General features: G+C 52.0%; 7 protein-coding genes across 7 annotated transcripts; 4 read left to right on the plus strand and 3 right to left on the minus strand.

The window, feature by feature from the left end:
- Positions 1-223: 223 nt before the first annotated feature.
- Positions 224-2,211, minus strand: HER10_EVM0000552 (uncharacterized protein; the record flags this gene model as incomplete). The annotated part of the gene is made up of 1 exon (XM_035470328.1): positions 224-2,211. The coding sequence occupies exon 1, from the start codon at positions 1,148-1,150 to the stop codon at positions 224-226; it is 927 nt and encodes a 308-aa protein (XP_035336821.1). The 5' UTR covers positions 1,151-2,211.
- Positions 2,212-2,736: 525 nt separating this feature from the next.
- HER10_EVM0006289 (monooxygenase) lies at positions 2,737-4,334 on the minus strand. The gene has a single exon (XM_035475879.1). The coding sequence runs from the start codon at positions 4,257-4,259 to the stop codon at positions 2,787-2,789; it is 1,473 nt and encodes a 490-aa protein (XP_035337277.1). The 5' UTR covers positions 4,260-4,334; the 3' UTR covers positions 2,737-2,786.
- Positions 4,335-7,554: 3,220 nt separating this feature from the next.
- On the plus strand, positions 7,555-8,227 carry HER10_EVM0009720 (S-(hydroxymethyl)glutathione synthase; the record flags this gene model as incomplete). Its single annotated transcript, XM_035479197.1, has 1 exon — positions 7,555-8,227. The coding sequence occupies exon 1, from the start codon at positions 7,652-7,654 to the stop codon at positions 8,225-8,227; it is 576 nt and encodes a 191-aa protein (XP_035337562.1). The 5' UTR covers positions 7,555-7,651.
- Positions 8,228-11,654: 3,427 nt separating this feature from the next.
- On the plus strand, positions 11,655-13,100 carry HER10_EVM0002222 (uncharacterized protein; the record flags this gene model as incomplete). Its single annotated transcript, XM_035471943.1, has 5 exons — positions 11,655-11,829; positions 11,896-11,921; positions 11,987-12,023; positions 12,080-12,533; positions 12,593-13,100. The coding sequence occupies 5 exons, from the start codon at positions 11,655-11,657 to the stop codon at positions 13,098-13,100; spliced, it is 1,200 nt and encodes a 399-aa protein (XP_035336958.1).
- A 1,197-nt stretch (positions 13,101-14,297) lies between these two features.
- Positions 14,298-16,697, minus strand: HER10_EVM0001863 (POT family protein). The gene is made up of 2 exons (XM_035471598.1): positions 15,924-16,697; positions 14,298-15,869 (listed from the first exon to the last, which is right to left on the minus strand). The coding sequence occupies exons 1-2, from the start codon at positions 16,376-16,378 to the stop codon at positions 14,480-14,482; spliced, it is 1,845 nt and encodes a 614-aa protein (XP_035336927.1). The 5' UTR covers positions 16,379-16,697; the 3' UTR covers positions 14,298-14,479.
- A 5,815-nt stretch (positions 16,698-22,512) lies between these two features.
- HER10_EVM0005993 (D-isomer specific 2-hydroxyacid dehydrogenase) lies at positions 22,513-23,820 on the plus strand (the record flags this gene model as incomplete). The annotated part of the gene is made up of 2 exons (XM_035475591.1): positions 22,513-22,864; positions 22,952-23,820. 2 exons carry the CDS (start codon positions 22,513-22,515, stop codon positions 23,818-23,820), a joined length of 1,221 nt encoding a protein of 406 aa, XP_035337248.1.
- Positions 23,821-25,380: 1,560 nt separating this feature from the next.
- Positions 25,381-26,379, plus strand: HER10_EVM0008341 (C6 zinc finger protein; the record flags this gene model as incomplete). The annotated part of the gene is made up of 1 exon (XM_035477868.1): positions 25,381-26,379. One exon carries the CDS (start codon positions 25,381-25,383, stop codon positions 26,377-26,379), a length of 999 nt encoding a protein of 332 aa, XP_035337437.1.
- Between the last annotated feature and the right edge of the window lie 188 nt (positions 26,380-26,567).

Below are 26,567 nucleotides of genomic sequence, written 5' to 3' on the forward strand. Positions count from 1 at the left end.
TGGATTTGGTGGAGATCTCCCGTAGCCATGGTTAGCACTATTTTGTAGTAAATGGCATTTTAGGTTACTGGTCAAGGTCTCTGTCCTCGGTCCAAATACACAGTTCCACAGGATCAATTGGACTTCTATTCAGCAATCAAATACATGAGATATTCTCGCTTTCCGTTTCCGGTGTACTGCGAAAGAGCATTCGGATTCAAGCTCAACTGGTGGCTACTTGTATTTAGAAGACCTCCTCCTGCTCATCATCGTTGGTGAGTTGGACGTTGGGGTCAATATCGCGCTTGAAAACCTCCTCCTGCTCATCGTCGTTTGTCAACTGAACGTTAGGGTTGATATCCCTCTTGAAGACCTCCTCCTGCTCGTCGTCGTTCGTGAGCTGAACGTTAGGGTTGATATCGCGGCCCAGAAGACCCTTGGCGGCCTCCGCATCCTCAGGGCTCTCGGCAGCGAGAGCCTGAATAGCGGCGTTCAGATCGTCCTCGCGCTTGAAGACTTCCTCCTGCTCGTCATCATTCGTGAGTTGAACATTAGGGTTGATATCACGGCCCAGAAGACCCTTGGCAGCCTCGGCATCCTCAGGGTTCTCATCCTCAGGGCTCTCGGCAGCGAGAGCCTGAATAGCGGCGTTCAGATCGTCCTCGCGCTTGAAGACTTCCTCCTGCTCGTCATCATTCGTGAGTTGAACATTAGGGTTGATATCACGGCCCAGAAGACCCTTGGCAGCCTCGGCATCCTCAGGGTTCTCGGCAGCGAGAGCCTGAATAGCGGCGTTCAGATCGTCCTCGCGCTTGAAGACTTCCTCCTGCTCGTCATCATTCGTGAGTTGAACATTAGGGTTGATATCACGGCCCAGAAGACCCTTGGCAGCCTCGGCATCCTCAGGGTTCTCGGCAGCGAGGGCTTGGATGGCGGCGTTGAGGTCGTCCTCGCGCTTGAAAACTTCCTCCTGTTCGTCATCATTTGTGAGCTGGACATTGGGATCGATGTCACGGCCCAAGAGACCCTTGGCAGCCTCGGCATCCTCAGGGTTCTCGGCAGCGAGAGCCTGGATGGCGGCGTTGAGCTCGTCTGCACGGGCAGCAAGGGTATCGAGAGGTGCGGCCATGGCGGCAGCGACCAAAGTAGTGAGGGCGACGGTGAAGCGCATATTGGCGGTATTGACTTGAGTGAATGATTAAACTTTGTACGTTGATTTAAAAGAGCGCAGCTCGTAAATGAAGAACGGATATTATAGAGTGGACCGGCACAAAAAAATAGGACGCTGAGGATAGAGTATTCGTCGAAAGATGGAAAGATGCGTGGACGAATACGGGTATTTCAACTTTTCTCAGAAACCCAACAGGGCGGATGCCTCGGATCGCCACCAACTCGTCCAGAGCAAGCTTAGAAACTCCCGAGACGCACTGCTGCCGCAGAGCCGGTGTTGTGGATATCGAATGGCATCTCGCTGACGTTTCTTGGCAACGCGGACTCTATTTCCATTTCGAAACGGCACTTTCGTCTCGCCTTGGCGAACGATTTTGGGTATGTGCTTGCTTACTGTGCTCGTGTTCTGTGGTGTTGTTCTGATGGACATTGCGAAGGCGTTTCGAGTATCAGGCGAATCGCATTCCTTTCTGCCGTGGGGAGGCCTCGAACAGGGGCAGAGGTTCGTCGGCTCGGTGGGTGGGATTCGTGGCCCAGTTTGTTTACGCTGATCAAACCAGGCCAGCACGTCCAGTAGGATATGCGCGATGAGGGGTCTCCCCGCACGGAAAGGCTGCGGGTTGGATGAAGAAATATCGGGTGAAGCGATACTTGTCGGGAGCCTGAGATTCCGTGCTCAGAGCCTCATTTCTTGCATTACATGCGGCACGAGTGCTCGGACGGCGAACGGATGAGATACGTCTGATTCTCACATGAATCATTTTAGTGTCCCTCGCCCAGAAGACCTGAAAAGCCGGTCACCACAGCCACGTTTGGCTCGTTAGCGAGAGACAACTCATCGTCGCGATCTTCCAGCTGAAATGGCGAAACTGGTCCTCGGGATGGTGAACAAAGATGCGAGTTGCAACTAGGGTTATGTCGATCCTGAAGACCTCCCGAGACGGCCCCATGCCGGGGATTTTTGCCGCCATCCCGCTATTGCGTTGCAGCGTTTCGTTTTGCGTCTTGAGCTGTCCCAAAAATGTCCCAGCGGCAGCGTGACCGTGCACGCGAGGTTCTTATGTACAGTCGTAAACTTGCCGCGTCTTCTTCACTCCACTTTGTAACATACCTGTGTTATGCATATCTCTTAGGAACATTCTGCGTGTATAGGTGGTTAGGTTATCCATGGAATTCGCTGCTGATCAGCGGGACGAATTACCGATCGATTGGTGGGCCTGGTCGATGTTCCTGGGATCAACGTTGAGACTAAGAAAACAATCCCTTGTTCGTTCCTCTGAAATCAACAGTTTACCCAAGTCGGGAGGCCCTAGAGAACCCTCTGCCACCCTAAAAGCTGAGCTACTTGTGGCAAGCGATTTCTATGGTGAGGCAAGTCTGAGGTACAGCCCCAGTGAGCACGGTACCCAGGTCTCGCCTCACCTTTGAGCACAACATAGGGTAGCTTATGCCCTCGCAACGGCCGGCAAATCAGCTGATCGGTCTGACGGCGAATACATGATCAGCGCGAGATCTTAGGTGAGACGGTTAAAATACGGGAGGCTCTCGGCTTGCCAAGCAATCTTGAATTGTGCATTCTCAACTCTATGCCGACGACCAGGTAGGCTAACATCCATGGCTCATTATTCTCGTAATCATCAAATGTCCTTGGACTTCGTTGCCAAGCGATAGTCCATGCCTACCGTCACACTCCCGAACCAAAGCGCCAGCTTATCCACGATAAGGTTCTTTCTTCCATACCAAGGTCCCTGGTTAGTCACCACGGGCATTCGACCGTGCGCGCGGGTGAAGTAGTTGGATGTGGCATCTACACAAGGCAACCTGGGCGAGTTCTTCTTCTCCTCGTCCGACAAGACGGGGGTGGCAGCAACGGCACCGGTCTTCTGCATCTGCTTGATGACACGGATGCAAAGTCTGGTCACGGTATCGGCGCCAGGAGTCCAGGTTTGAGTGACGTAGCCGATGATTGCAGCCGCGTTGGGCACACCGTCGAGCATGCAGCCGCGCCAACTATACTTCTCTCCAACCTTGACGGGGACGCCATCGACAGTCACATCCGTACCTCCGAAAAGTTGTACGTGCAGTCCAGTTGCCGTAACAATAATGTCGGCGGGCAGATGACGACCGGACTTGGTGAGGATGCCATCCTTCGTGACCGTCTCGATGTGGTCCGTGACAATCTCCGTGTTGGGCTGGTGCAGCGTCTTGAAAACATCTCCATCTGGGCACATGTTGAGGCGCTGCTCGAAGGGGTTGTACTTGGGTTTGAAGTGGATATCGACAGGGTAGTCTTTGGGAAGCCGACGCTTTGCATCGAATCGAAGGAACTGCTTAGCCAGGTTGGGGAAGCCCAAAACAATCTGGATAAAGACAGTCTCTAGGAGAAGGTCCTTGAGCAGGATGAACCAGTTTGCCAAGAACAGAGGTAAGAACCTTTTCGCGGCTTTGTCGACTGGTGATTCTGCCCCTAGTGCGAAAACATACGACGGACTGCGCTGGAGGATGGTGGTGAAGCCAGCTGTTTTGGCGATGTTGGGAAATAAGGTCATGGTGGTGGCGCCGGAACCGATGATGATGACGCGCTTTCCAGCGTAGTCAAGGTCTTCGGGCCACCACTGAGGGTGGATCGTCTTGCCCTCAAAGCTCTCGATTCCGGGGATGTGTGTCTTCAGGGCCTTGTCGTAGGAATAGTATCCAGAACGAACAAAGAGGAACTTTGCTTTGATCTTCTTGGTTCCCTGGGGGGTATTGCACTCCAGAGTCCATCGTGCCTCATCGCTGTCCCAATCTGATGACACCACCTTGTGCTGAAATCGGATGTGCTTGTCGATGTGGTGTGTCTTCACCGCATCTTCGATGTAAGCTGCAATGGGCGCGCCCTCGATAATCTTCTTGTCGTGAGGCCAAGGATGCCATCCGAAGCCAAAGTTCGTCATGTTCGAGTCGGAGCGGAATCCGGGATATTTCCAGTAAGACCACGTCCCACCGACTACGTCACGGGCCTCAAGCACCGCGAAGGTGCTGTCTGGCAGCTCTGTCCGCACACGGTACGCGGCATTGACGCCGGAGATGCCTGCGCCAAGAATGAGGATGTCGAGTTCTTCCGCCATAGTTTCTGTGACCTGCTGTCGACTTGGTGGTAAGGCTTCCGAACGCTTGAGGTCGTGATGGCAGCAAAGATCTTATGTATGGAAACTCGTGCGATCAGAGGATTTTTTGTTGAGGCAACGTGCATGCCGAGGCTTTTTTTTTTCTAGCGGGTCATGCACGCGTCGATCTCGTGCTTGGTGGAGGATGCCATGCAGGGGCTCGCATGTCTTAGAGCGTCTTGACGCCTCCTCAACCCCTCGATCCAGCCTCTCTTTGGCTGCTTCGTCCCTCCACTACCATGCGAATGCGAACGACAGCGTCAGTCAAAACACGTGCCTCGGCACATTTGACGCTTCGACCTATCGATTTGACGGCAACTTCTCGAAACCTCTTTCACAATTGTCTCTATGCTTTAGGTTCTCCCCCGTCGCCTCATGTTCATACTATCACCCGAACTCTACACTTCATCATTACCTCGCTGCCTCGGCAAGCATCTCTCATTCGCATTCGTTCGACCTTAGAAGGCATACACCGATGCTCATGCAGGGGATTTTATCAGAGCAATTAAGAGACATCTGATTCCAATTACACAAATCATGGTAGCTATCGATCTGTCCTCCTGACTTCACATGTGAATGCCAACATAAGCGGTTGGTGGGCGGTGCGGCAACGATAAGACCATGAATGGATCAAATCAGAGTTGCGTTAGTGAGACCAGTCAGTGGTTTATGTCATGTGATGTTGCTCGAATTCAATCCTAGAAGGCCTCGTCTATGCGACCGAGTCTTGAGTGCTGCACGCGGCGCTTCTAGTCCGGTCAAGGAGTTAATTTTTCGTTGCTACCTTGGTGTCGTGGAATGGGTAATGGAGGTTCTGGTGGCGAATATTTTATGCCTATCTCTGCTTAGCTAGGAACAATGAACTAGCATGCGTACTTAAGGTATTTCCGTGAAGAGTTCAGAGACGGGAAACAACCCATCGTTGAAAGTAAGAGGTATAAGAGAAGCAGTCCATATATTTGATGCGTAGCAGTACCCTACGTGATAATATCATCGTAAATTGCACCGGATTTGCTGCGAAGTGAGTTCAATAGTGATGCTAGGTCTCATGGACATCTGGAACCATCAGTCTATTTACCATCTGATTGAACGACGTCATCATGTTCATCCATTTCGTCAAGGCTATTTATCCTTTCGCCCACATGGCAGAGCTACACCATACTCTACAACTGCCAACATAGTTGATACACAGAGCAGGTGGACTGGGCAAGATAGATACCATGCTCACTAGTTACTGTAGATGATAAGTTTGCCTACCAAAATTTGTACAACACGCGCAATTCGGCATTAGATTCATCCAATTGAACCATCCTTCTAGTACTTTTCCCTTGTTCTCATGCAGAACCAGATGGATGTTAGCACAGAGGCTCAGACGTCGGTTCATGACACAACGATGTTACCTATTTGGACATTCTAAATATGCCTAAATTGGCAGGTAATATCAAGTGGACCGGAAGCCGCGAGTGGCAGGGGAACAAAACCTGGAGAGGTATTTCCCAGGGAGTAGGGCCGAGCAGCGAAAGAAGGTACCTTATTCAAGGAATGCTTTTTGAATCAAACTGACCAAAGAACAAACTTCTGGTTCCAAGACAACACACACACCCACAGTGATTACTGTCAATTCCGGAAATGGCATTGAAACTTTGAGCACTGCAATAGATAAAACAGCTAGAAACGTGCAAATTTATATGCATTGAACTAATCACTTGGGTCTCAGTGATTTCCAACATACTCATTGCTGCGACTCTAATTGAAGCCTAAAGAACTAGATGCACTCCAACATTAGCATGATGAGCGCTTAGAAGACCATTAAAAATATTGCAGTTTATTACACAAGCCATGAGCTACTAGATTCGCGAATCAAATAGCCACGAACAGTGATCTCTACAGAGACCGCGATGATTATGTGAAGTCATTGAATCTTTGAAATTGAAGTGGTTCAATTTTCAGCAATACTCTGAGGCCAGACTAAAAGACCATTTCTGCTTCGGTTACCACAACTATACTTCCGTGAATCAGCTAAAAAAAGAAAACAAAGCCAAATGCGAGTTGATTCGAGAAAGACCGGGTTACCAATAACACATTCTCAAACCTCAGGGTGAATGGCACCTGAGCCAGAACTTGTGACATAGATAATGACCACAAGAAAAGCGAAGATCGAATTGGGTCTACCGCAAACGAAATGTTGATATATTATTGTGGCGGTCTTGCTCTTCAGCGTGTGGGCTTTAGTTGTCTATTTTGGTTGATCTAGGTGCCCCTGAGAAGATTTTGATACGATAAAGCATCAGAACTTCACTAAAGGTATGTACAATAAGAATCATAGCATATCGTCTCATGGCCACCGTCCATTTGGTCCAGTATATCCTGCTCATGATGAAACCTTGCTAGATCACCAGTCCGAGACTAGGCTACGCAGTTGGGTGTCCCCATACCAAGGCTCATTTGCACGAGTTCGGATGAACGACATTACCATCGCATTGATACGAAAGTTCTGTGAGTGAAATTGAAGTTCTCCTGGCAATCTTCCCTATCTGCCGGCCGACGGACCGAGACCCGGCCCCGTCGTCGGTAGTGATAAGAGTCATTTGAGGCAGCGCTCGGTGGTATGGAGGCAGCTCGGAGATTTGAGGCTCTGCGCCATTCAATCACGCCTTTTGATAGTTCAAGAGGCAATTCGGTCTTCAAAAACCGGCCAAGCCACTATCGGTCTCATTCTCGAGACCTCTATGCCTAACGCCGACAACTTCGTCTCACATCAGCGGCTTCGATCATGCCAAACCGCATCATCCGGGTCGCGGGGTTAGGCGTTACGTTGGCCGAGCGGGGTATTCTTCTTGGTTCTGCGGCGAAGCAATTGACTTCAGAGTGAAACTTTGCGGGGTATCATCATCATCGGCGTCAAATCGGGTGGGGATCCGATAGCCTAGGCGCCCTCATAATAGCAACGAGGAGACATGCAATCGTGAAGATTAGGCGGAACGGGCAAGTTTATCCCAGTTGCGTGCTCGAATCAACGTTCGACTGACAGCATTCGGCATTGGAATGCGGGGAAGACAGCGAATCAGGTAAGCCAACGCGTGGGTGTTGGTTCCGGTCCGGCCTCTTCGGGGATGGCTCGGGAACCCTTCCGCCAAGTCGCCGGTCGAGGGATCGGGAGTTGAGAACGCTCCAAAAGTGAGAGAAAGAATCTGGTATAAAGGAATTCCTCGCCGTCTTTATATACGCTTTTAAAGAAACTAATCAAGTCCATCAAGGTTCTACTCCATCAAGGTCCTCGGCCCACCCATCAACACCGATATCCGATTAATCAACCACTACCAACCACACACACCACTCCAGTCCAAGCTACCATGGCCCCTTCTCTTCACCCATTGATCGACAACGGTCTCATCAAGGGAGATCCCAACTTCGCCGGTGGAAAGCTCCGTTGCCATTGCAAGAGCAACCCCGTGGAAGTCACACTCGGAGGCAACGTTGCTCACAACCACGCATGCGGATGCTCAAAGTGCTGGAAGCCCGCCGGCGCCCTTTTCTCAGTTGTTGGTGTTATTTCAAGAGACCAACTCAAGGTCACTGCCAACGAAAGTAAGCTGCACATTGTCGACGACTCGGCAGTCATTCTCCGAAATGCATGCAAGGAGTGCGGGGTTCACCTATTCGGACGTATCGAAAAGGCACACCCCTTCAAGGGTCTGGACTTTGTGCACGCAGAACTCTCGGATGAGAAGGGATGGCAGGAGCCCCAGTTCGCCGCCTTCGTTTCTTCCATCATTGAGCAAGGCTTCCACCCCAAGGGCATCGATGAAGTCCGCAACAAGTTCAAGTCTGTTGGCTTGGAGACATATGACGCCTTGTCGCCTGCATTGATGGATCTCATCGCAACTTGGACCGCACAGCAGTCCGGTCGTCTCCCGACCAAGCTTTAAGGAGCAATTAGAGATCGTTAGTTGTTCTCGGTATCCTCGATGATTCATACATTGGCACCCGGACTGCACAAAAGCCGCAAAGGCATGGGTTGGTTATCTTGGCAAAACAAAATGTAAAATCAATAGTCGTATCATATAGGCTGCAGTGGTCAAATCTATAAGCTGCTTTCACGCGTCATGCTTGCAAAACAATCATCCAGTCGCTATTGAAAAGAGAGATGCCACGAGCGAAACAGAACCAAGGTTGTTCGTCTATACCTCACTGTGTTTCCTAGCATTCTACAGAGAAGGAATACTAATTGTCATTAGCCGAGTACTGTCGTCAGTTTATGAGGGCATCTTAGCTCACAGTGGCGGCGACCAGGGTCAGACATATTGTTCTTAGCCTCTGAGTAAATGTCAATACCTCAAACAATGAGCAAGCCTATTCTCTCTTTAAGTTCGTGTTTTAAGGCCACTTCATGTTGCTAAGCATGGCTGAGTTACGTACGTTAAGTAATTATGCCATGTCAACACAACACTATTCGGTCATGTTGGCGGTGGGTCATCTAGACCTATCAACTCTATAAGCGAAGTAATAGTCGCAAGCAATACGCCTCTCATAGAATGGAACAACTTATATCAGGAATTCACACCCTAATTTCACATTTCTGCATGGTATGAATCATTGCTAGAGCCAGATGGCTTTGGCGTATCTGCAAGTAGACTAATCAAACTATGCCCCAGAACCGGGGAAAGAAGCAAACCCGAAAATTCGAGAAATAAGTAAATCTAATCTCAGGCGGGTCGTTCTTCTCTAAGAGACGTAGCGAGTATCAACTGCTATATGACAGACCTACCATGTGAGGGATAAGAGATCGGAAAGTATCCAGATACAGTTTCTGTTGCCAACCAGAATCGCTCGGTCTACCTCATGTCTGGTGCTTGGTGCTGTGGCCTTCCCAGAGAGCCTTGAAGACGACTAACACGCATATGGAATCTTCAATGAACATCCTTAAGCGATGCGGAACCTACCAAGAATCGATCTGTGGAGTCCTAGAAACAGGGCGAACGCAGTCGCACCGGTCGCTGCGAAGAGGGCGGCCAAGTGACCAAGCTTTGCATTCAGCTGAACCAAAGTCTTCTAGGCATGCGGGAAGTGGGTGTCGTTGGACGCGCCGAACTTTCAGGCGAGTCGTGCGAGTCAAAGGCCGATGATCTTGCCTCGTAGTGTTCTCACCAGCAAGTATCATCACCTGTGCGGCTGTGCCTACACCGGCGCCGACGCCACCGAACACGCGGGGCAGGCTGTCGGCTCGTTCCCGCAGACGCTGTATGATATCCCGGCTGGATTGATGCCCAAAATTTGGTGGCAGACGCTCTATTGTAACCATCCCACAGGCAGGTCAAGGAACAAAAACCGGCTAATTGACTGAAATAGGTGACAGCAAGCCGGCCCTTAAGAGTCCAGAAACCGCCGCCAAAACTTTCTTTCATCAAGTCGATAGATCGCCATGGGGCACGATTGGTCTAGTTCCTAACCCCCGACCTGTTGTCGAATTCTTGGCAACGCAAGTTTCGGAGCGTCGGATGTCGAGAGAAGCTCATCCAACGAACTTCCTGCCGGACCCACGCCGACGCCACGAGGCCAGGACTTGGCTGCCTGAAAAGACAAGTCATGTCCGAACTGAAAAGAGGCAAGAAGGAGGACGTCTCCATCCGGAAGGGAAGTGCTGAGATAATGGGATTTTGCACAAATGAATCAGGGTTCGCGACTGCCCCGTAGTTGTGAGGGGCTTCATAACTTAGTCTCTCTCGCTTGCAAGGGTTGAAGAGTCTTTGCCGGGGTGCTTGACAGGACACTGACACCATGTGCGGTAAGGATCGACAAAAGACAATTTTGACAATTACCGTGCGTCTTTGCACTCTGCCAGCCGCTTCTACCGCAGTACTCCGTACTACGAATACAGAGTGGGAAACGGCAATGGCGGTGAATTTGGGTCTGGGGTCCGGGGTTGAGCTCAAATTGAACCCGCACTGGTACTGTCGGGCCTCAAGCGACAAGCGTACGGCCATACGTAGTTGCATCGGAATCTGCAACGGCGGTTCGTAACTAGACGCCGTTGGTAGCGCACTCATTGCCGCGACTAAACAACACACAGACTGGGCCGAGTTTTCTGGAAGCAATTCAAAGAGGGTCTCAAGCAGATTTGATGCTTTACGAATTGTCCGTTCCCTCGGCTGAAAGCCAACCCGCTGTTCTCTCCCATGCGTTGCCCAGACACGCCATTTTCTTGGCCGAGCATGGTGTTCTAAGCGCCTTGGCAGACAAGGAATATACATGCGAACCCCTGAGGGAATTGCAACGCACGACATGAGAAACGAGTCCTTGGAGCTGGAATGGTTGCCGAAGCTCGGAGACTGCAGATTGCCTTTGAAAATTTCTGATGTGATGATGATAGTCCGATCTTAAGGCTGATAGTCGAGTGCGGGTGGTAACTATAATATTTGAATCTGATATTCAGCACCGACACTTTGGTAGCCTTGTCAACTTCATTCGGGTGAACCAACTGTTGTCTCAAAAGTTAAAAAAAGGCTTCTCGCCTAGCCATGCCGTGCCGCAAACGGCAGTCAACACTATGACAGCGTGGGGGCCCTTTAATGGCTCTGCAATCTTGAACACTCTCGGGATTTCATATGCGCGCAGCACACTACCGGAGGTCTGCGGGCGGAGCAAGGGTCTACATAGGCTAGACTATCCTCCTACCTGGGACCTTGCTCCTGTTCGTCTCCGCCCCAACCTTTGAGAGCAGAAGATTCTCCCGTTCGCTCGCTTGTGTTGCAAAGACGTCTCTGAAGCCAATAATATGCAAACTCTGAGATGGAGGATCACGGTGCCTTGCAGAGAAACGGAGCTAGAGGCCACGCCCCCTTTCCCTCCCTTACAGACCACCCTTGGAACACGAGAGGAGTCAGGATCACTCCGTCCACATTGGGGATCTGCAGAAAACTCTACTTTGCAACGGGTGAACGGTTATCTTTCAGAGCCTGTCAAGCTTATTTTCCCGTGTATCATGTTTAGCGTAGTCGTTCGACTTGGTTCAAGCAGCAGTAGCGTCTAGTCTTCCCGGAGAGGGGGAAACTGTGGCGACATCGTGGATCACCCTCTCAATAAGACACAAAGATCTACATAAAGAAAAGGGTCCTTCCTGTCTCTCGCTGCTACCCTCGATCTGACCGCTCTTCTCTCCTGGTTCGCTTTGGTCGATATCGAGATTTCTTGGCTCTTACCCACGACGACCCGGCGCCCTGGGACAGGACAGCACGACTCATCAACTGAGGAGCCAGTCAAAGCTTCGCCTTGGGGGCCGATCTCCCTTTTACAAGGCAGCCCGGCTGCTTCTTGCAGGCCTGATTACATATCATATCCATTCATCCATCTTTCAACATGGAGTATGCTTCGATTGTTGCTCGGCGCCCTGAGCACCCGGACGTATTGACGATACCGACCCCGCCCCATCAGCAAGCCGCTATCTTCATCACATTCTTCTTTCCGGCGCTTTCGATTGTTGTGTTTGGAGCTCGAACATATAGTAGACTTACGACTAGACAATGGGGTCTTGGTACGTTGACCGAGGAAGCAGGTTTTATGCCGGTTGTCAGACCATTGGGGCTAACGCTAGAAATAGATGACTGGTTATGCGGCATGGCAGTGGTACGAAATTCGAACGAACGAGAGGCAACAATGGAAGGGATCATGTTGGCTAACAGAGTTCTCAGCTATGCGCAGTGTGTATGACGCCGCCATTCTATATGTGTAAGTGCTTCACCATGCCTTCGCTTTGCCTCGTTTGTGTACTAAACTCTGCCTAGACATCAAGCTTATGTACTTCGGATACCACGCGGTTGATGTTCCCCAGCCCTTCAACTCGTCACCCGCCATGTGGTGGTTCTTTATGGCACAAATGTTCTACAACCCTGTTTTGGCCTTCGTCAGAGCCTCAATTTTGGTCTTCCTTCTGCGTCTCGGAGGACAAAAGCCCGGAGTTAGATGGACCATCCACGGCTTGAACATCGCCAATGCTGCCATGGCCACTGCCATTTTCCTCGTCGCACTCCTTCAGTGCCTACCGATCGAGGCTAACTGGGATCCTCTCGTACGAGCTTCTGCCCGATGTGTCGACAACTCTTTTCACGTGTCGATCTCTTGTCTCAACGTCTTGATGGATGTACTCGTCCTCTTGTTACCGTTCTGGATCTTCCTGGGCTTGAAGATGCCAATGGGCGCAAAGATTGCCGTTATTTGCGTCTTCTTGGTTGGTGCAGTGTAAGTTTTGCATCCATGGTCTCGAAAATCCTGCCCCAAGCTGATAAGTCCTCTACTAGCGTCACCGTCGTGGCTATCATCCGTCTCGTAGCCATTTACAAGCTCTTCTACGTGCCCCCGGATCCCAACAAAGACCCCTTCTACGATATCGGCGTCGTCTACAACACGGTCGAAGTGAACCTCGCCATCGTCTCCGCGTCCGCCCCGGCTCTGCGTCCCATGTTCCGCAAGTGGTGGCCGAAGCTCTTCGGTGCCATCAGCTCTGGCAAGACCGGCAGCAGTGGGCTCAAGTACTACGGCAACTCCTCTCGCCCTCGTAACACGGTCCGAGAAGGCGACAACATCACGCTTAAAGACATGCGTATGACGCGCTCGCAACACCACACAGAGATCCGAAGCACGTCACCTTCTGGGTCGGAGGAGGAAATCATGACATACAATGGAATTGTCCGCACAACCAATGTCAACTTGACGTACGAGTCCAATACCAGCGTCGGGGACGATTCTCGATCTTCGACTGATTACAGGACCGGAGAGAAGCCCCTGAGCAAGGGAGCCATAGTCTGAGAAGGGATTTGTATGATGACTCAATGCTGGACAAGAGTTGGAGTTCAGGGGCAGCGTTCGATTTCTTAAGTTGAAGCAACATCGAGATATCCCGGGCTACCACCCAAAAGTACAACTGTAATAGGTACCTTTTCTTTTGTCATAATGTAAACGACCAGAAACAACGATCCTCAAATTCCAGTCTATCAAGGAGTCACACTACCAGCGCGTCGTCATCCTCGAGCCAACCTAGAAGGTTTGTGAATTATGCATGATCCTCAAGAAACAGAAACTGGAGGTTCAATTTTGATGCCTTATTACTATGCCTAGTAAAGTTTGGCCGCCGTTACTAGCCCTTCGCCTCGGGGCACAGCCTGTTCTAGCTGGACTTCCTCCTCGGTCTGATGTACTCGAAGCTTTTTGAATCGCGCCATCTGAGCTTGTGTCTAAGATCCAAATTCTCTGGCGTGTCCGAGAATTGATTATCGTCAGAAGGCAGTTTTGCAGCGTATCTAATCCAGTAAATCTCAACGTAAGGGGTGTTCTAACCCTCCCGCTGAGACGTGACAAGTTATCACTACTTGAAGGTTTCTAGGCTCAGACTTTAACCCTTGCATACTTGAATGGAATGAACCGCCGGGATATAACCACGAAGCAGGACTGTGCTGTTCCGGATGACGAAGATCTGAACGACTACCAAACGATACATGTACTACTCGCAGCTGCCTATTATCCGCTTAACGAGGTCAACGCACACACACTCATAGCTTGGCTCGATTCTATTACGAGGGTGCTCGAATTTACCTTGGCCAGTCATTGGTATGCTCAGCTTCATGCTATGGAAGTCATCACCATATCGACATATGATCTCGGTGGCGTTGGATACGCATACTGGAAACTGGGAGATGGTCGAGCATGACCTGTGTCAGTCTCTTTTTCACAGCCAATGGGAAGACCAAAACCTCATCTACTGAGCTTGAAGTGGCGCTAGTCGGCATGAGTATGATGGCAAGCTCTCAAGGTAAGTTGAACACACATTCGTGGTTCGGTGCTGTATCAGGCCACATTGAGACTGGAACCAGCTTAAACTGAATGAGAACAGGTAGAAACGGCACTTGATATTACCGACCAATCTACACGACCCTCAATAGCAGGCAATTGACGCCTAGATTCATTCTATCAAGCTCATTCACATTATGACTATGGCAAGACTGATGCATGGGGAATAGGTATCTTCATTATATGCATTATCGTGCACTTGTCTAACTAGGAGTATTGACAGCTAGTCCGCAAGACCAACTGCCGGGGAATCATTTGACGCGGGAAATCATACAACCAAATGAGGTTACACACGCTCCTCCACAGGAAGCAGAGCATGAACATTTCTGTGTATAGGTGGTTTAAACCTTCTCAGCAACTTGGGCCTGGGCGACCTGATCGTCCTGAGCCGCGGCAGTAGGCTGGTTGGAGCCAAGGAACTTGGTCTTCTTGAGCTGGTTGAGCTCATCCTCCTCACCGTCAAGGTGCTTGAAGCAGAACCAGAAAGCGACACCGCCGAGGAAGGCGATGATGGCGACGGAGGCGTAGTTCCAGACGAGGAGGGGATCCTCGGACAGGGGAGTCCAGGCCTGGCCAATGGCGGCGGAGACAGCACTCATGGCCAAGTTGACGGACATGACGAGAGACTTCATGTTCTCAGGGGCCTTGGAGAAGGCATACTCGTAGGAGGTGACGTTGGTGAAGATCTCAGCGAGACCGACAAAGACGTAGGGGAGACACTGAGCCCAGACGTTGATGGGAGCCGGGCCCTCCTCGCAGATGGTGGCCAGGTCACCGCAAGGGGACATCTGGTAGATGTAGTGCTGCATGACGGTAGCAGCAACCATGGCGGCGGCGGCGAAGAAGAAACCGGTGGTCATACGCTTGATGGGAGTGAAGTTGAAGCCCATCTTGCGGAATCCGGGGTAGACAACGTGATCCAGGATGGGGATCATGATAATGATGGAGAGGGGGTTCAGGTTCTGGATGACGTCGTTGGGAGCACCGTTCAGGACCATGGAACCGGCCTGGGAAGTCAAGTTGTTGGTCATTTGGTTGTAGGCGAGGAAGAAGATGGGCAGGAAGAGGAAGACCTTGCAGGCCTTCAGACCACGGCGGACTTCATCAACCCAGGCGTCGTCATAGGTCAACCAGCCAGGGCGCTCGGCAACGGGGACGTTACTGGGCTTCGCATTCTCCCAGTTCAGCTTGGTGATGCCTCCAGAGCGCTTCGCAGCAAAGTTGGACATGCGGAAGAACTTCTCGAGAACGGAACCGGTAGGGGGAGTGAGGTGGTACTTCTTCTTGTTGGACCAGAGGACGACAGGGCAGATCAGGAAGAGGATGGTGGGGAGGAGGAAGGCCAGCCAGAAGCTGTGGTATTTCTCAACGAAGACCATGGAGATCTGACCGCTGACGGCACCGCAGTTGATGGCGAAGTAGAACCACAGGAAGATACGGGTGTTGGTGACGGAAGGGTCGACAATGACACGCTCGCCGCCGCGTGTCTCAACGCGCATGCGGGTGTCCTTGTTCTGCTCAGCGAGCAGGGGAGAGATGTTGGCCTTGAACAGACCAGTACCGCAGCAAAGAGTGAAGAGGCCGAGGAAGAAGGGGGCAAAGGCGACCTTGCCCTTGGAGATGACGGAGGGAGCGGCGGCGACAGTCAGGATGATGTGAGCAACGGTCGAAACGACGATGGCGATGTGAATGACCTTGTAACGGCCCAACTTGGAATCGGCCAACCAACCACTGGATTACTAGTCAGTCTGTGTTCTCAGCGAGGATTCACGTGAAGCAACATACCCAAAGAGGGGAACGAGGTAAGCCCAGAACTGGTTCACCAGAGAGACACCCTGAGAGGCTCTCTGACCCATGCCCAAAGCACCGGCGGGGATATCAGCGCCGTAAGTGGCGCCGGTCGTCGAACCCGGAGGAAGGGGGCGCATGACGAAGTTTGTGTACAAGACGGAGGAACCGTAGTACGAGAAACGCTCGCAAAGCTCGGCGAAGGCGATGGTGTAGATACCCCAGTGAATGGGACCCGAGACACGGCGAAGCGTGTTCAACTCCTCCTCGGTGGGCTTATCCTCGTAGTCATCGTCGGACTTGGAGTCGTAGTAGTTGTCTTCGAGAGGAGGGGCGGCGGCGGCGGTCACGTCGAATGAGCCGCGAGTCTCCTTCGAGGTGCCCTGCACAGTGGCCTGGGGAACGTGAGCCTTGGCCAGGACATCGTCCTGAAGGCCTCCGGCGTTACTCATGGCTTGAGTTGGAGGAAAGTTTCTGGAGCGGGGTGAGGAACCAGAGGTTGGGTACAAGAGGCTCTGGGAGTGATGATAGCGAAAGACACGAGTTAACGAGTCTTTGACAGCAAATTGACAGGTGGGTCAAACTTGGACCTGAGCTGTTGGCCGTGGATGAAGGGCTGCTGATCGCGAGAGGAAATGGAAGGGGAGAGCCATGAGCGAGGGAGCGTCTCATGAGAGATGATTTATATGTCCCGGTCGCGACAGCAGGAGGTCGCATCACAGCTGCATTCGGCAGCCGGTAGGTATCCGCAGATACAGAGACATGGACAAGATACTCTAGGAGTCTAGCGCCTGGAGGTGGGGGGACAAGGACGGGGGTTGGATGACATGGACATGGACTCATGCCTAGCACGGAGGGAAGACGGTGGTGGCATGGGATGGCATAGGACGGGCCAATCGTGGAGGAGGTAAGGTTTGCCTCGATGTCAACAAGGTTCCTGGGTCCAGGGTTCGTGCGTGGCCGTCGACGGAGCCGTCGAGAAGGGAGGGAGGGGACCGTCCATCTCGCCCAGAACCGTCGCCACGGGACAGGAGACGAGAGAATACCCTACACGCTACCTCTTCCTCTACTTGGCTGCGTTGCAAAGAACAGAGCAACGCGGAGTACCGCATCACGAAGAGAATACTGTCGGGGACAACGGGGTCGAGGTCGGGCGTTTGGAACGGTGCAGGGGGGGGGGGATCAGAATCGCAGACAGGCGGCCAGCGCGCGCAGGATGCAGGTCGCAGGCAAGAGAGTTGAAGGGATCTGTTGCAAGAGAACGATGCCACAGGTGAGAGTCCACGGAATCCACGCCAGGCTGGACCGAGACAGATAGCAGTGGTGGGTGGTGGGCAGCTCCAACGAGAGAGAGACGATGGACCCCGATGGATATGATGGACCGTGATGGGCTCGAGGACAAATGGCCCGATTAGGCAGGTCGAGGATGAGAGGGTAGCAGATAGGCGGCGGCGTAGCTGATGTCGGTATGGGGTTTACACCAGAATTGAGACACAGAGTGAAAGACAGCGAGACTGAGTTCGCCTTGTTGGATACACACTCTGGTGAGGGAGAGCATCTGATTCGCGACTCGTGAACCCCGGGCAAACAGCTGAACTCGGCCGTCTCTACCTGATATCAGCAGGTTGCAGAATCTTCCTACCAGACTCGGGAAAAGTCAGCCAGCAGGGCGACAAAGTGGTGAGAGCTTGAGTCCCTTGGACGGTGAAATGCGACAGCCAAGGGGCTCGGCGGTAACGTTGATCGACCTTGGCATCGCCGCCACCCCATCTCATCGAGCATCTTCATTGGCGCGTCTCCCGGACCTGACTTCTCTATCAGTGTTGGCACGAAAAAATTGCTGGTTGGCTCTGTGTTGCCAGTGTTGGTGTGGTGGTGTAACTTGGATGACCAGACGTGTTTGGGCGTTCACTTCGGCTCGCGGGAGAGCGCCAGCGTGAGCCTGCCGCATACCTAGCTGCGACTTGGCTTCTGGCGCGGCTTCGAGAACAAAGTTGGTCCTGGGCATGCCTGGCGCCGTCCTGCACGATGGACGGGAAGGGAGAGCATACCTACCTAGGGGGCGGGTGGCCTGGTGATAGCCGAGTGCCACGCCGAGGTCTTGATTCGTTGATGCGCCACACGAAGGATTGCCGTTGATTAGGGGCCTTTTTTAGTATGCGACGAATCGCATTGTTCGACTCTACTGCATCTGCTAATACAGTACTCCGTAGTCGCTACCAATGAGCGGATCACTAGTCGATTCGTGAAGTTTGGGAAATGTCGATGATGCGAAGGCGCATCTCAAATCATCGCCGCCCCCTTCATGATACGCACCGCCAAGACTCATCTACGGCGCGGGAAAGGGAAGGTGATGTCGCTAGCAAGGCCACCGTAGTGGTTGAATGGGTGTAAACGGTCTTGGCTTAGGGCTGGAGAGGGGTTGAGTAGACAATTGGGTTTGCAAACGAGGGTAAAGGCCGAGGATTGCCGCATGTGCACATCATGACTCTCTTTCTCTACAGCAGAAGACGATATCGTTCACTCTCCCATGCAGTTTGACGCTATCAACTTACTCTTCAGCTGAACATGCGGTTCCTCCTTCGTCTCTTCCTACACGTCAACTCCTTGAGACAAAGCCGCGTCGTGCTATCCACAAACTACGTACGCGTTCCTAGCATAGCTGGTTGCTGACAGATGGACCGCATGGAATAGTCCGGTCAAACACTTTAGTTGCAGCTCTCTGCCGTGGCACTAGTCCCCCGGCGACCTTCCCAAACGATAAGAGCCGTAGCAATGGCCCATGAGCTTAATGTCGCGACACCCACGTCCTCCCCTGTTTGGTTGGTTCCGGAGCGAGGCTATACCCGGTTCAGCCAGACACCCCGGGGGATTTTTGTCTGCAGTTCTTGGAACGGCCCCATCGAAAGGTCCTTTTGGATGATGGATCAGCTTCTGGCTCTTGAGATGGACCAGTCGGACGGGAGATTCGTATCGGACTGCTTACGATCCACTGGATACCGCCGAAATTGTGCAGACTTGAAGGACTGGCGTCGTTGGGAGTTGGGAAGTTTGGGGGAATGTGGGAATGTGGGAGCGGAAGCCCGCCCAGACACACCAATGCCGGGAAGGCTTTTCTCTTAGTCAACGGTGCCAGACTCCTGGGCAATGGCAATGGGCACGGCTTCTTTACTCCAGAGATGACACTTGACATGTGCCCACAGGATTATATGGGGTTCAAGAGACGAAAAGGAAAGGTGGTATTCCCATCACGACCGCCCAGACAACGGGCAATGAAATATACGGTCTTGGCTTCATGTCCTAGCGAGTTGGTCTCTTCAAAAGTGCCCCCGTCTCCGTCTCCTCTCCGTCTCCCTCGTTTTCATCCAAAGCCAAGACTCGGTTGCAAGCATGCTCCAAGCTTCGCCTCATTGCTTGTCTTCTTGGCTTTGGTTGCTAGTATCCACGGGTAGCGCCGCCGAGGCATCTCTTCAAAAGTTCGTCTACCTACGGATACTCATACTACGTACACTGTTGAACCCCGCGAGACGATGGAGCAAAGCCCGCGCGCATCAGGCTCAGCACACAGCAACTAGTGTAGGTAACGGGCAGTGGTCTCGGTGTCGCGTGTCTACTTTCTGCACTTGATGGGGGCAACCACTGCACAGACCAGACAGACCCCGACACGATGGGAACCTGAAGTCAGAGAGGTCGGGCGACCCCAGGTCTGAACCCCCAGATGGTGTGGGTTGCCAGATTGTCAGATTGTCAGTGGCCTGAGTAGAGATGGGCGCACCACTCACAGCATGTGCGACGCGGGATGTCGCATGCAATCAGCACGGCAATGTCCCACGAACCAGCCCTCTCGCGAATCCTTCTGGCTTCATCCAGCCTACGGCTTGCCGAACTTCCGATAAGAAGTTCAACGAATGGAAGCTCGCGAGACCCTCACACGATCATGATTACTGACTTCGCTCTTCCTGGCCGCTAAACATTGATCGTAGCCCCTTGAGTTCAGGGCGGGACGAAGCCCGAGAGTCGCCAATATCATACCATTAGTACGAATAGGAATTACATTGCAGTTGTCTTCTAACAACGGTGTGGTAGGCTTGACTAGGAAACCGATAGTCCTCATAAGTTCTCATGGGCACAGTCAGGTAGACTCTATTCATTCTGCTAGTAGTGAACCTCTTGTATCAAACCTCGGTAGGCTCAGTCGTTCGCGCCGTTGAGCTCAGATACCTATCGAGTCTCGCGAGGCAACATACTACTCAGAAATCCAAGATTAATCGCAAGCCACAAAAACCAGGGGGTGTAGGAGAGGCATCTTTCATTGGGACAAACGCCTGCACGGCAATGGAGTCGTAGGTGACGGGTTGGACGGGTGAAGATGCGAGGATAAGTCCCCTAGTTAGCACGACGCAGGTGGCGTCCGGGGGGCTTGAACGGGTTTACGAGCGTCAGAGGGCCCTGGAAACTCTCCGCATGCCCCCCGAGTGCCAGTCTCTCGTAACGTGCGAGCCATGTCCCTTCGCGGTAAGACTCGAGGACGGCACGGCGGCGAGCTCTATCAGGATGTCTGTTTTGGACGTCGCATAGCTTTGCCCAGCAAATGCCCAGTCTCGCCGAGCATTTGCCTAGCTAGAAGGCTTGAAGGCTAGCAGAGGCTCGCAACGGCAAATGCTTGACATTTGCTTGCAGGCGCCATGGCTCTTCATGGCGTACCTAGTGAGAGCGTTGAGTCAAGGCGACGCCGCGACGGGATGGGCGCGCTGGCGCAGCGGCCTTCAGGCCCCAAGAACAGACGGCAGCGCCGAGAGCAAAGCCGAGACTGGAGAGAGACACGGAGAGAATGGCCGAGAGGGCTGGCAAAGCTTGTTGCCGACATCACGTTACATTTGTACGAGTGATCAGCGAAGAGCGCGGCGGCTGAGACCCTACGCTAAGTGTCCCCCTCATAGTCCGGGGTCAATTTTGATTCATCATTGAATGTAGCCACAGCCAGGTACTCTGGTGATTGTTTCTTACGATCTGTGTGGTCAAATTTACAAATTCATCAGAAGGGAGGCAAATCTCATCATTAGCTGTAACAAGAAATCCAGATTCCAGAATCAGGTGAGAGGATGCAGTTCCTGGCCACCCGCAAATCAACCTACCAGAGAGGCATCATTTGTCAGTTGTGTTGGACCGACTTGGCAGCAATCAACCGATCAACCGACTTGGTCCGCGTCAATGGATGCTTTGGGCTGCTTGGCGAGGAACTTCTGAAGTGTTCCTATGTCTTGGTATTCAGAACCAGACACGCCAGCCGCGGCCTGCGTGCCCGCAATACAGAAGCGAAGAGCCGGACGGGATGAATACGGACATTAGCAGTCTGTAGTAAATGAGAGCCTCAGCATTGTCACCGTCGTGCGAGAATAGGCATTCCTCTCCGACCTCCGTTTGACTGCCCGGCGTTCGCCATCCTCCTACCTTTGTTGGTGAAGCTGTCAAATTCTGTTAGCAAATATTTTCCTCTGGTGGGACGCTAGTCGATGGCGTCATTCGCAATGGTCCGAGAAACAACGTGAAGAGACCCTCTTGTTTCCAAAGTTCAATCTTCAGTTCACTGTCTCCAGAACGGAGCGGTCAGGGACTTGGGGACGCAAGGTTAGCTAGGCACCGTTGTTTGGGCAAAGAAACGTCAACTCCACAGACCTCCGGGCAATCTCCATCCCATCTCCAGGTTGGCCCTCATGGATGGCCCATGACTAGTGAGCGCGATGGAGGAGTCTTCAGAGGGCACCGAGTGGTCTGGCCACCACCCTTGGAGAGATTGGGGGCCAGGAACGTGGCAACGTGGGTGAGAGAGACACAGAATACATACGTAAGCACGCCAGGTTATGAGATAGCAGGTTGTCTTACCAAAGACTATGACTAGACTTGATTAGATAATTTGCTAGCCGTAAAATCCCGGCCTGAATACCGAGATGTCCCGACCCGCTGACTTAATGAGGCTTGAGTCTTGACAGACTGATAGTCAGAAAGGAGCACTCGCGGCGGTTGAATGAATGCCGAGCATTGTTATATGAAGATTAAATGACTATTATCATTCAGATGACTGTTTCTGGTCTTGTCGATGGAGGCTTTGTAATCTCTACAGCTTAATAAACCGAAGAACACAGACTCGGGTTTTCGGTACCGGATCGGTCTTTTCCCCTCATCTAACCCCACGAAGACGCCTTCTGGGTGGCTAATGTTTTACCCCTCCACCGGGGTATTAGATGCTCTTCGAGTGATTTGAGAACTATTCGTGACATGAGCAGCTGGTGTCGTGAGAAAACAACGTCTCGTCCAACCACGCTGTAGCAAGACTTACCTCCATCCGGAAGCTTCCTTTCCATTATCTGATCCTGTCGAGTAAGGCTGCATATGCGCGCTCACCTCCAAGTCGCCGACTGCGAATACGTACATACGCCCCGCCAAGATCTTCAAGCCGACTTGGAGATGCCGAATTGAGTCACCGTCGCCCGGAACACCTTGATATCACCAATCCTCCTCGTGAAATCGGAACGCCAGCTCGCTATTCTCTTTCGCATAGTCGATACTGCGCCTTTCTAAACTCTGCATGAGGCTGTATCGCTCTCCGATCCGCATCAGTACTCTGACGACCCCTCTCAGCCGGTCAACCTCGTCGTGCGCACGCCGTGGATCCCTGCATCCCGTACAACGCCTTTACACTCCCGCTAGTTACCCTACCTCGTCTAGATACCTAGCAACCATGGTTCAGGTTACGCAACTCAAGATCGCCGTCTTGGACGACTACCAGGGCATCTCGGAACCCCACTTCAGCAAGCTGGATAAATCATTGTTCAATGTCACCACTTTCAAGGACACCCTGCTGCCCTACAATCATCCCGAGACCCCTGAATACGCCAAGGATGCATTGGTCTCGAGGTTGGAGCCTTTCGATATTCTCTGTAATCATAACCCTTCCCCCATTTATAGAATGGCAGCAACTCCGTTGTCTTCATGAGTTCAAAACGCAGGCTAACACGAGTGCCAAGGTACCATGAGAGAACGTACTCCATTCCCCAAGGAACTCATCGGAAGATTGCCAAACCTCAAGCTTCTTCTCTCCACGGGCCTGCGTAACAAGGGTCTCGACCTCCCAGCCTTCAAAGACCGCGGCATCCCCGTCGCTGGCACTGTTGACAAGGCGACAGTCAATCAGACCGGCACGAATAGCACAACTCAGCACTGCGTGACCCTGATCCTCTCGCTAGCACGCAACATTGCCGCTGACGACCTCGCTGTCAAATCTGGCTTATGGCAGACGGACGTTGCCATGGGCGTGACAGGTAAGACGTTCGGTGTCGTTGGACTGGGTCGTCTCGGAGTCTCGACGGCAAAGATCATGCATGTGGCGTTTGGTATGAACGTCATTGCATGGAGCACGAATTTGACACAGGAAGCTGCTGATGAGAAGGCCAAGGCTGAGGGCTTGCCCGTGGGCACTTTCAAGGCTGTCAGCCGCGAAGAGCTCTTCAGCACTGCTGACGTTCTCAGCGTTCACATTGTACTGTCAGACCGATCGAGGGGACTCATCAATGCGGATGACCTCTCCAAGATGAAGAAGTCGGCGTTGTTCATCAACACCTCTCGCGGCCCCCTCGTAGTCGAGAAGGATCTTCTAGACGTCTTGAAGAAGGGCGGCATCAGGGGCTGTGCCTTGGACGTGTTCAACCTCGAGCCGTTGCCTGCGGACAGTGAGTGGCGGTCGACTGAATGGGGCCGTGATGGTCGCAGCAGGGTGCTCCTGACACCTCACATGGGTTATGTCGAAGAGGGTACCTTGAACGCGTGGTATGAGCAACAAGCGGATAACATCCGGAGGTGGCAGGCAGGCGATGCTCTTGATAATGTCTTGGCTTGAACAAAAAGTGTCACGTGTGAAAGTCATACCTCGGAAAGAGATAAACAAGCCGCAATGAACAAATGATCAAACAAATCTCAATGTTCCGTAAGCATTGAAGGTTTGAAACAGCCAAAGGATTCTTGCAACCTGCTAAGAGTACGATGCCCAGGGAAATGAGTTATTGTGACTCAATGGAACTGCAGTTCTTTTCAGGTGAGAATTGAGTAGGATTCGCTCTTCTTCAAATGTACTTCATCAGTTCCCCAGGCCCATGTGATGATTTAGATGACGTTGAATTTATCTTAGCCACTCGGTTCACGCTATTTAGAGTTGATCGCCTTGCCAACTGCATTACCTGTCAGCATACTACACGCACTACAGGCGCCAACTTTTCCAGAGAAGTGCAACTTTACGAAGCGGGATTCATTGAACTCCATCGGACTGGCTATAGACGACGAGGGAAGCCGAATTGACTTCGACCTGTGGGGGGTCGTCGGCGGCTCATCGACAACGGCGCCGTCCACTATCTCAAGAATCATTAAGAATTCAAGATGGCTTCTGTTTGCGCTGAGAAAGCCCCCGATGGGAACTGGAGCAAATATGAATGCAGGCTGAATCATTCACATGGCCCCAGAACTTTCGAAGAATCCCCCGTGACTTCAACGCTCGTGCGATGATGTCCTCGAACAACTCAGACCAGCCCCGTGGGTATTCCTTTGGCATTGACTCCGCGTGAGTGGAGAAGACGGTAACGAATCCCGAGGCCTCTGACAGGTCATCCAATGATCGACGCTCGTCGGAGAATTTTCGTATTCAATACGACGAACTGGTTAAAGGCTTGTTTTCTCTCAACCACAATAAAGCTTAGTTGTTCTGCTCATCTTTGCTATATGCTTTTTGGTGACGGAAATACATCCCGTCGTCGGAACGCGAGACCGAGCTAACACCCTTTCGAAGACACAGCACGCCCACAGCATGGGAGTCGCGCCGACTTCTGAGCAATGTCTCCAGCTTCAGCAACGCGACAGAAAAGTGCCCTGACCCTGAATAGCCTCGAAACATCTTTGCTATCATCCATACACTGTCGGTCGGGAGAGTGAACCGTCCAGAAAAAATTGAAACATCAACCGTGGCTATGGCAGGCGAAGGCATCGAGATTTGCTCGGGTTCTTCCTCAACGACCACCCGGTCCGGAGGCTGTTGCTGCGGGTCGTGTCGCAAAAACAAGAGAAGATCGCACAAAAAGTCTAGAAATGGTTGTCAGAATTGCAAAAGACGCAAAGTAAAGGTTGGCTAAGTTACATCCATCAGATCAATGTCGCCCGAAACACATGCCCCTGGCTACCTACTACTCATTCATCGAGCTGCTCAACTGACATCCTTGCTTAACAGTGCGATGAGATTCATCCCGAGTGCAGCAACTGCGTCAGATTTTCAATGAAATGCGACTATCTATCTGCATCCACAGAGGGACAGACTTCCACGTCCCTAGGGGATGACGAGCATCAAGGAAAACGAATTCGACAGCACGAAGAAAGGAAGCCCGCCACAGACCTTCCTACTCCGACGGCCTCTGATATGGAATCAGACTACGGTCAAACACCCTCAAGTCACATCGATCCCCTATTGCGTAATGCCTGCGTTCTCGATATCCAGAGCCTCGAACTCCTACACCACTACATGTGTCACACTTCGATAACCCTAGGAGACCCCCAAATCTTTAGAGATGTGGTTCCACCACTCGGCTTCAAGTACGACTGCGTTATGCGAATGGTCCTATCAATCACCGCCCGACACCTCACCCGACTACGACCCGATCAAGCAGGGTACTATCGCCGTCTGGCAGAAGACTATGCAGCGGCGGCATTTCCAGAAGTGGCGGCCATGCTCGCCCAGGTCAATGACGATAATTCGCAGGCTGTCTACTACGCTACAGTCCTAATAAGTCTGTCATCTTTTGCTACAGACCCATCACCAGGGAATATCTTACTTGCCGCCGCCGAGGAGGACGAAGTATCATGGTGGGCGTTGATGAAGGGAGTAAAGATGGTGATCAGCACGACAGGACTAGAAGATATCAGAAAGGAGGCAAGGGCCGCTCTGCTCTGTGGTAGTTCTGCATGGAACGAACCAAAACTTTCAGCTCTTAGCGTAACATCGCTTGTACTGCAGTGGGAGAACCCCTTGGCTGAGATTGAAGAGCTTGTGGACGAGGTGTATGCCGCCGAAGACAGCATTCATCGGCCCGCCTTTGCCCACTTGAAATCATGTTACCGGAAGCTGTTTACAGCACCTGATGAGCCAAAAGTCGACAATGAGCAGATCCCTTCCATTATTTACGGCTGGCTATATGAGCTGAGGGATGACTTTGTATTGTCTATAGAGAGAAGAGAACCTGTGCCTCTGGTTCTGCTTGCGTACTATGCTGTTCTGCTGCAGCAACTGGAACATCACTGGTTTATGGAGGGTTGGTCACTTCAGGTCACCAATGGCGTTTACGCGATACTTGAGGATAGTCACCGGCAATTTCTTACTTGGCCATTGGAACAGGTTGGGTCCATCTGGTCAGGATTATAAATCATCAATAAATATATGTCCGTGGTAGAAAGTACCACCCGAGCTTTCGTCATGATTCTGCTTTCCACAATGGAACCCCTTGATAGAATGTCCTCGCTCCCTAATGAGACTATGGCCAACCGCACTCCATGGCTTGGGGACTCCATTGTTCGTTAAACGCATGGACGGGTTTCACCATTTACGTGGTC

This window comes from Colletotrichum scovillei (genome assembly GCF_011075155.1).
Source record: "Colletotrichum scovillei strain TJNH1 chromosome Unknown Contig00002, whole genome shotgun sequence".
Classification (NCBI taxonomy): domain Eukaryota; kingdom Fungi; phylum Ascomycota; class Sordariomycetes; order Glomerellales; family Glomerellaceae; genus Colletotrichum; species Colletotrichum scovillei.

What these genes read in the sequence shown, in the direction of transcription:
- HER10_EVM0006289 (XM_035475879.1), bottom strand. Translation starts at nt 4,259, where the DNA reads ATGGCGGAAGAACTCGACATCCTCATTCTTGGCGCAGGCATCTCCGGC.
- HER10_EVM0001863 (XM_035471598.1), bottom strand. Translation starts at nt 16,378, where the DNA reads ATGAGTAACGCCGGAGGCCTTCAGGACGATGTCCTGGCCAAGGCTCAC. An exon ending in TACCTCGTTCCCCTCTTTGG is followed by an intron (nt 15,870 to 15,923) that starts GTATGTTGCTTC and finishes CTAGTAATCCAG; the next exon opens with TGGTTGGTTGGCCGATTCCA.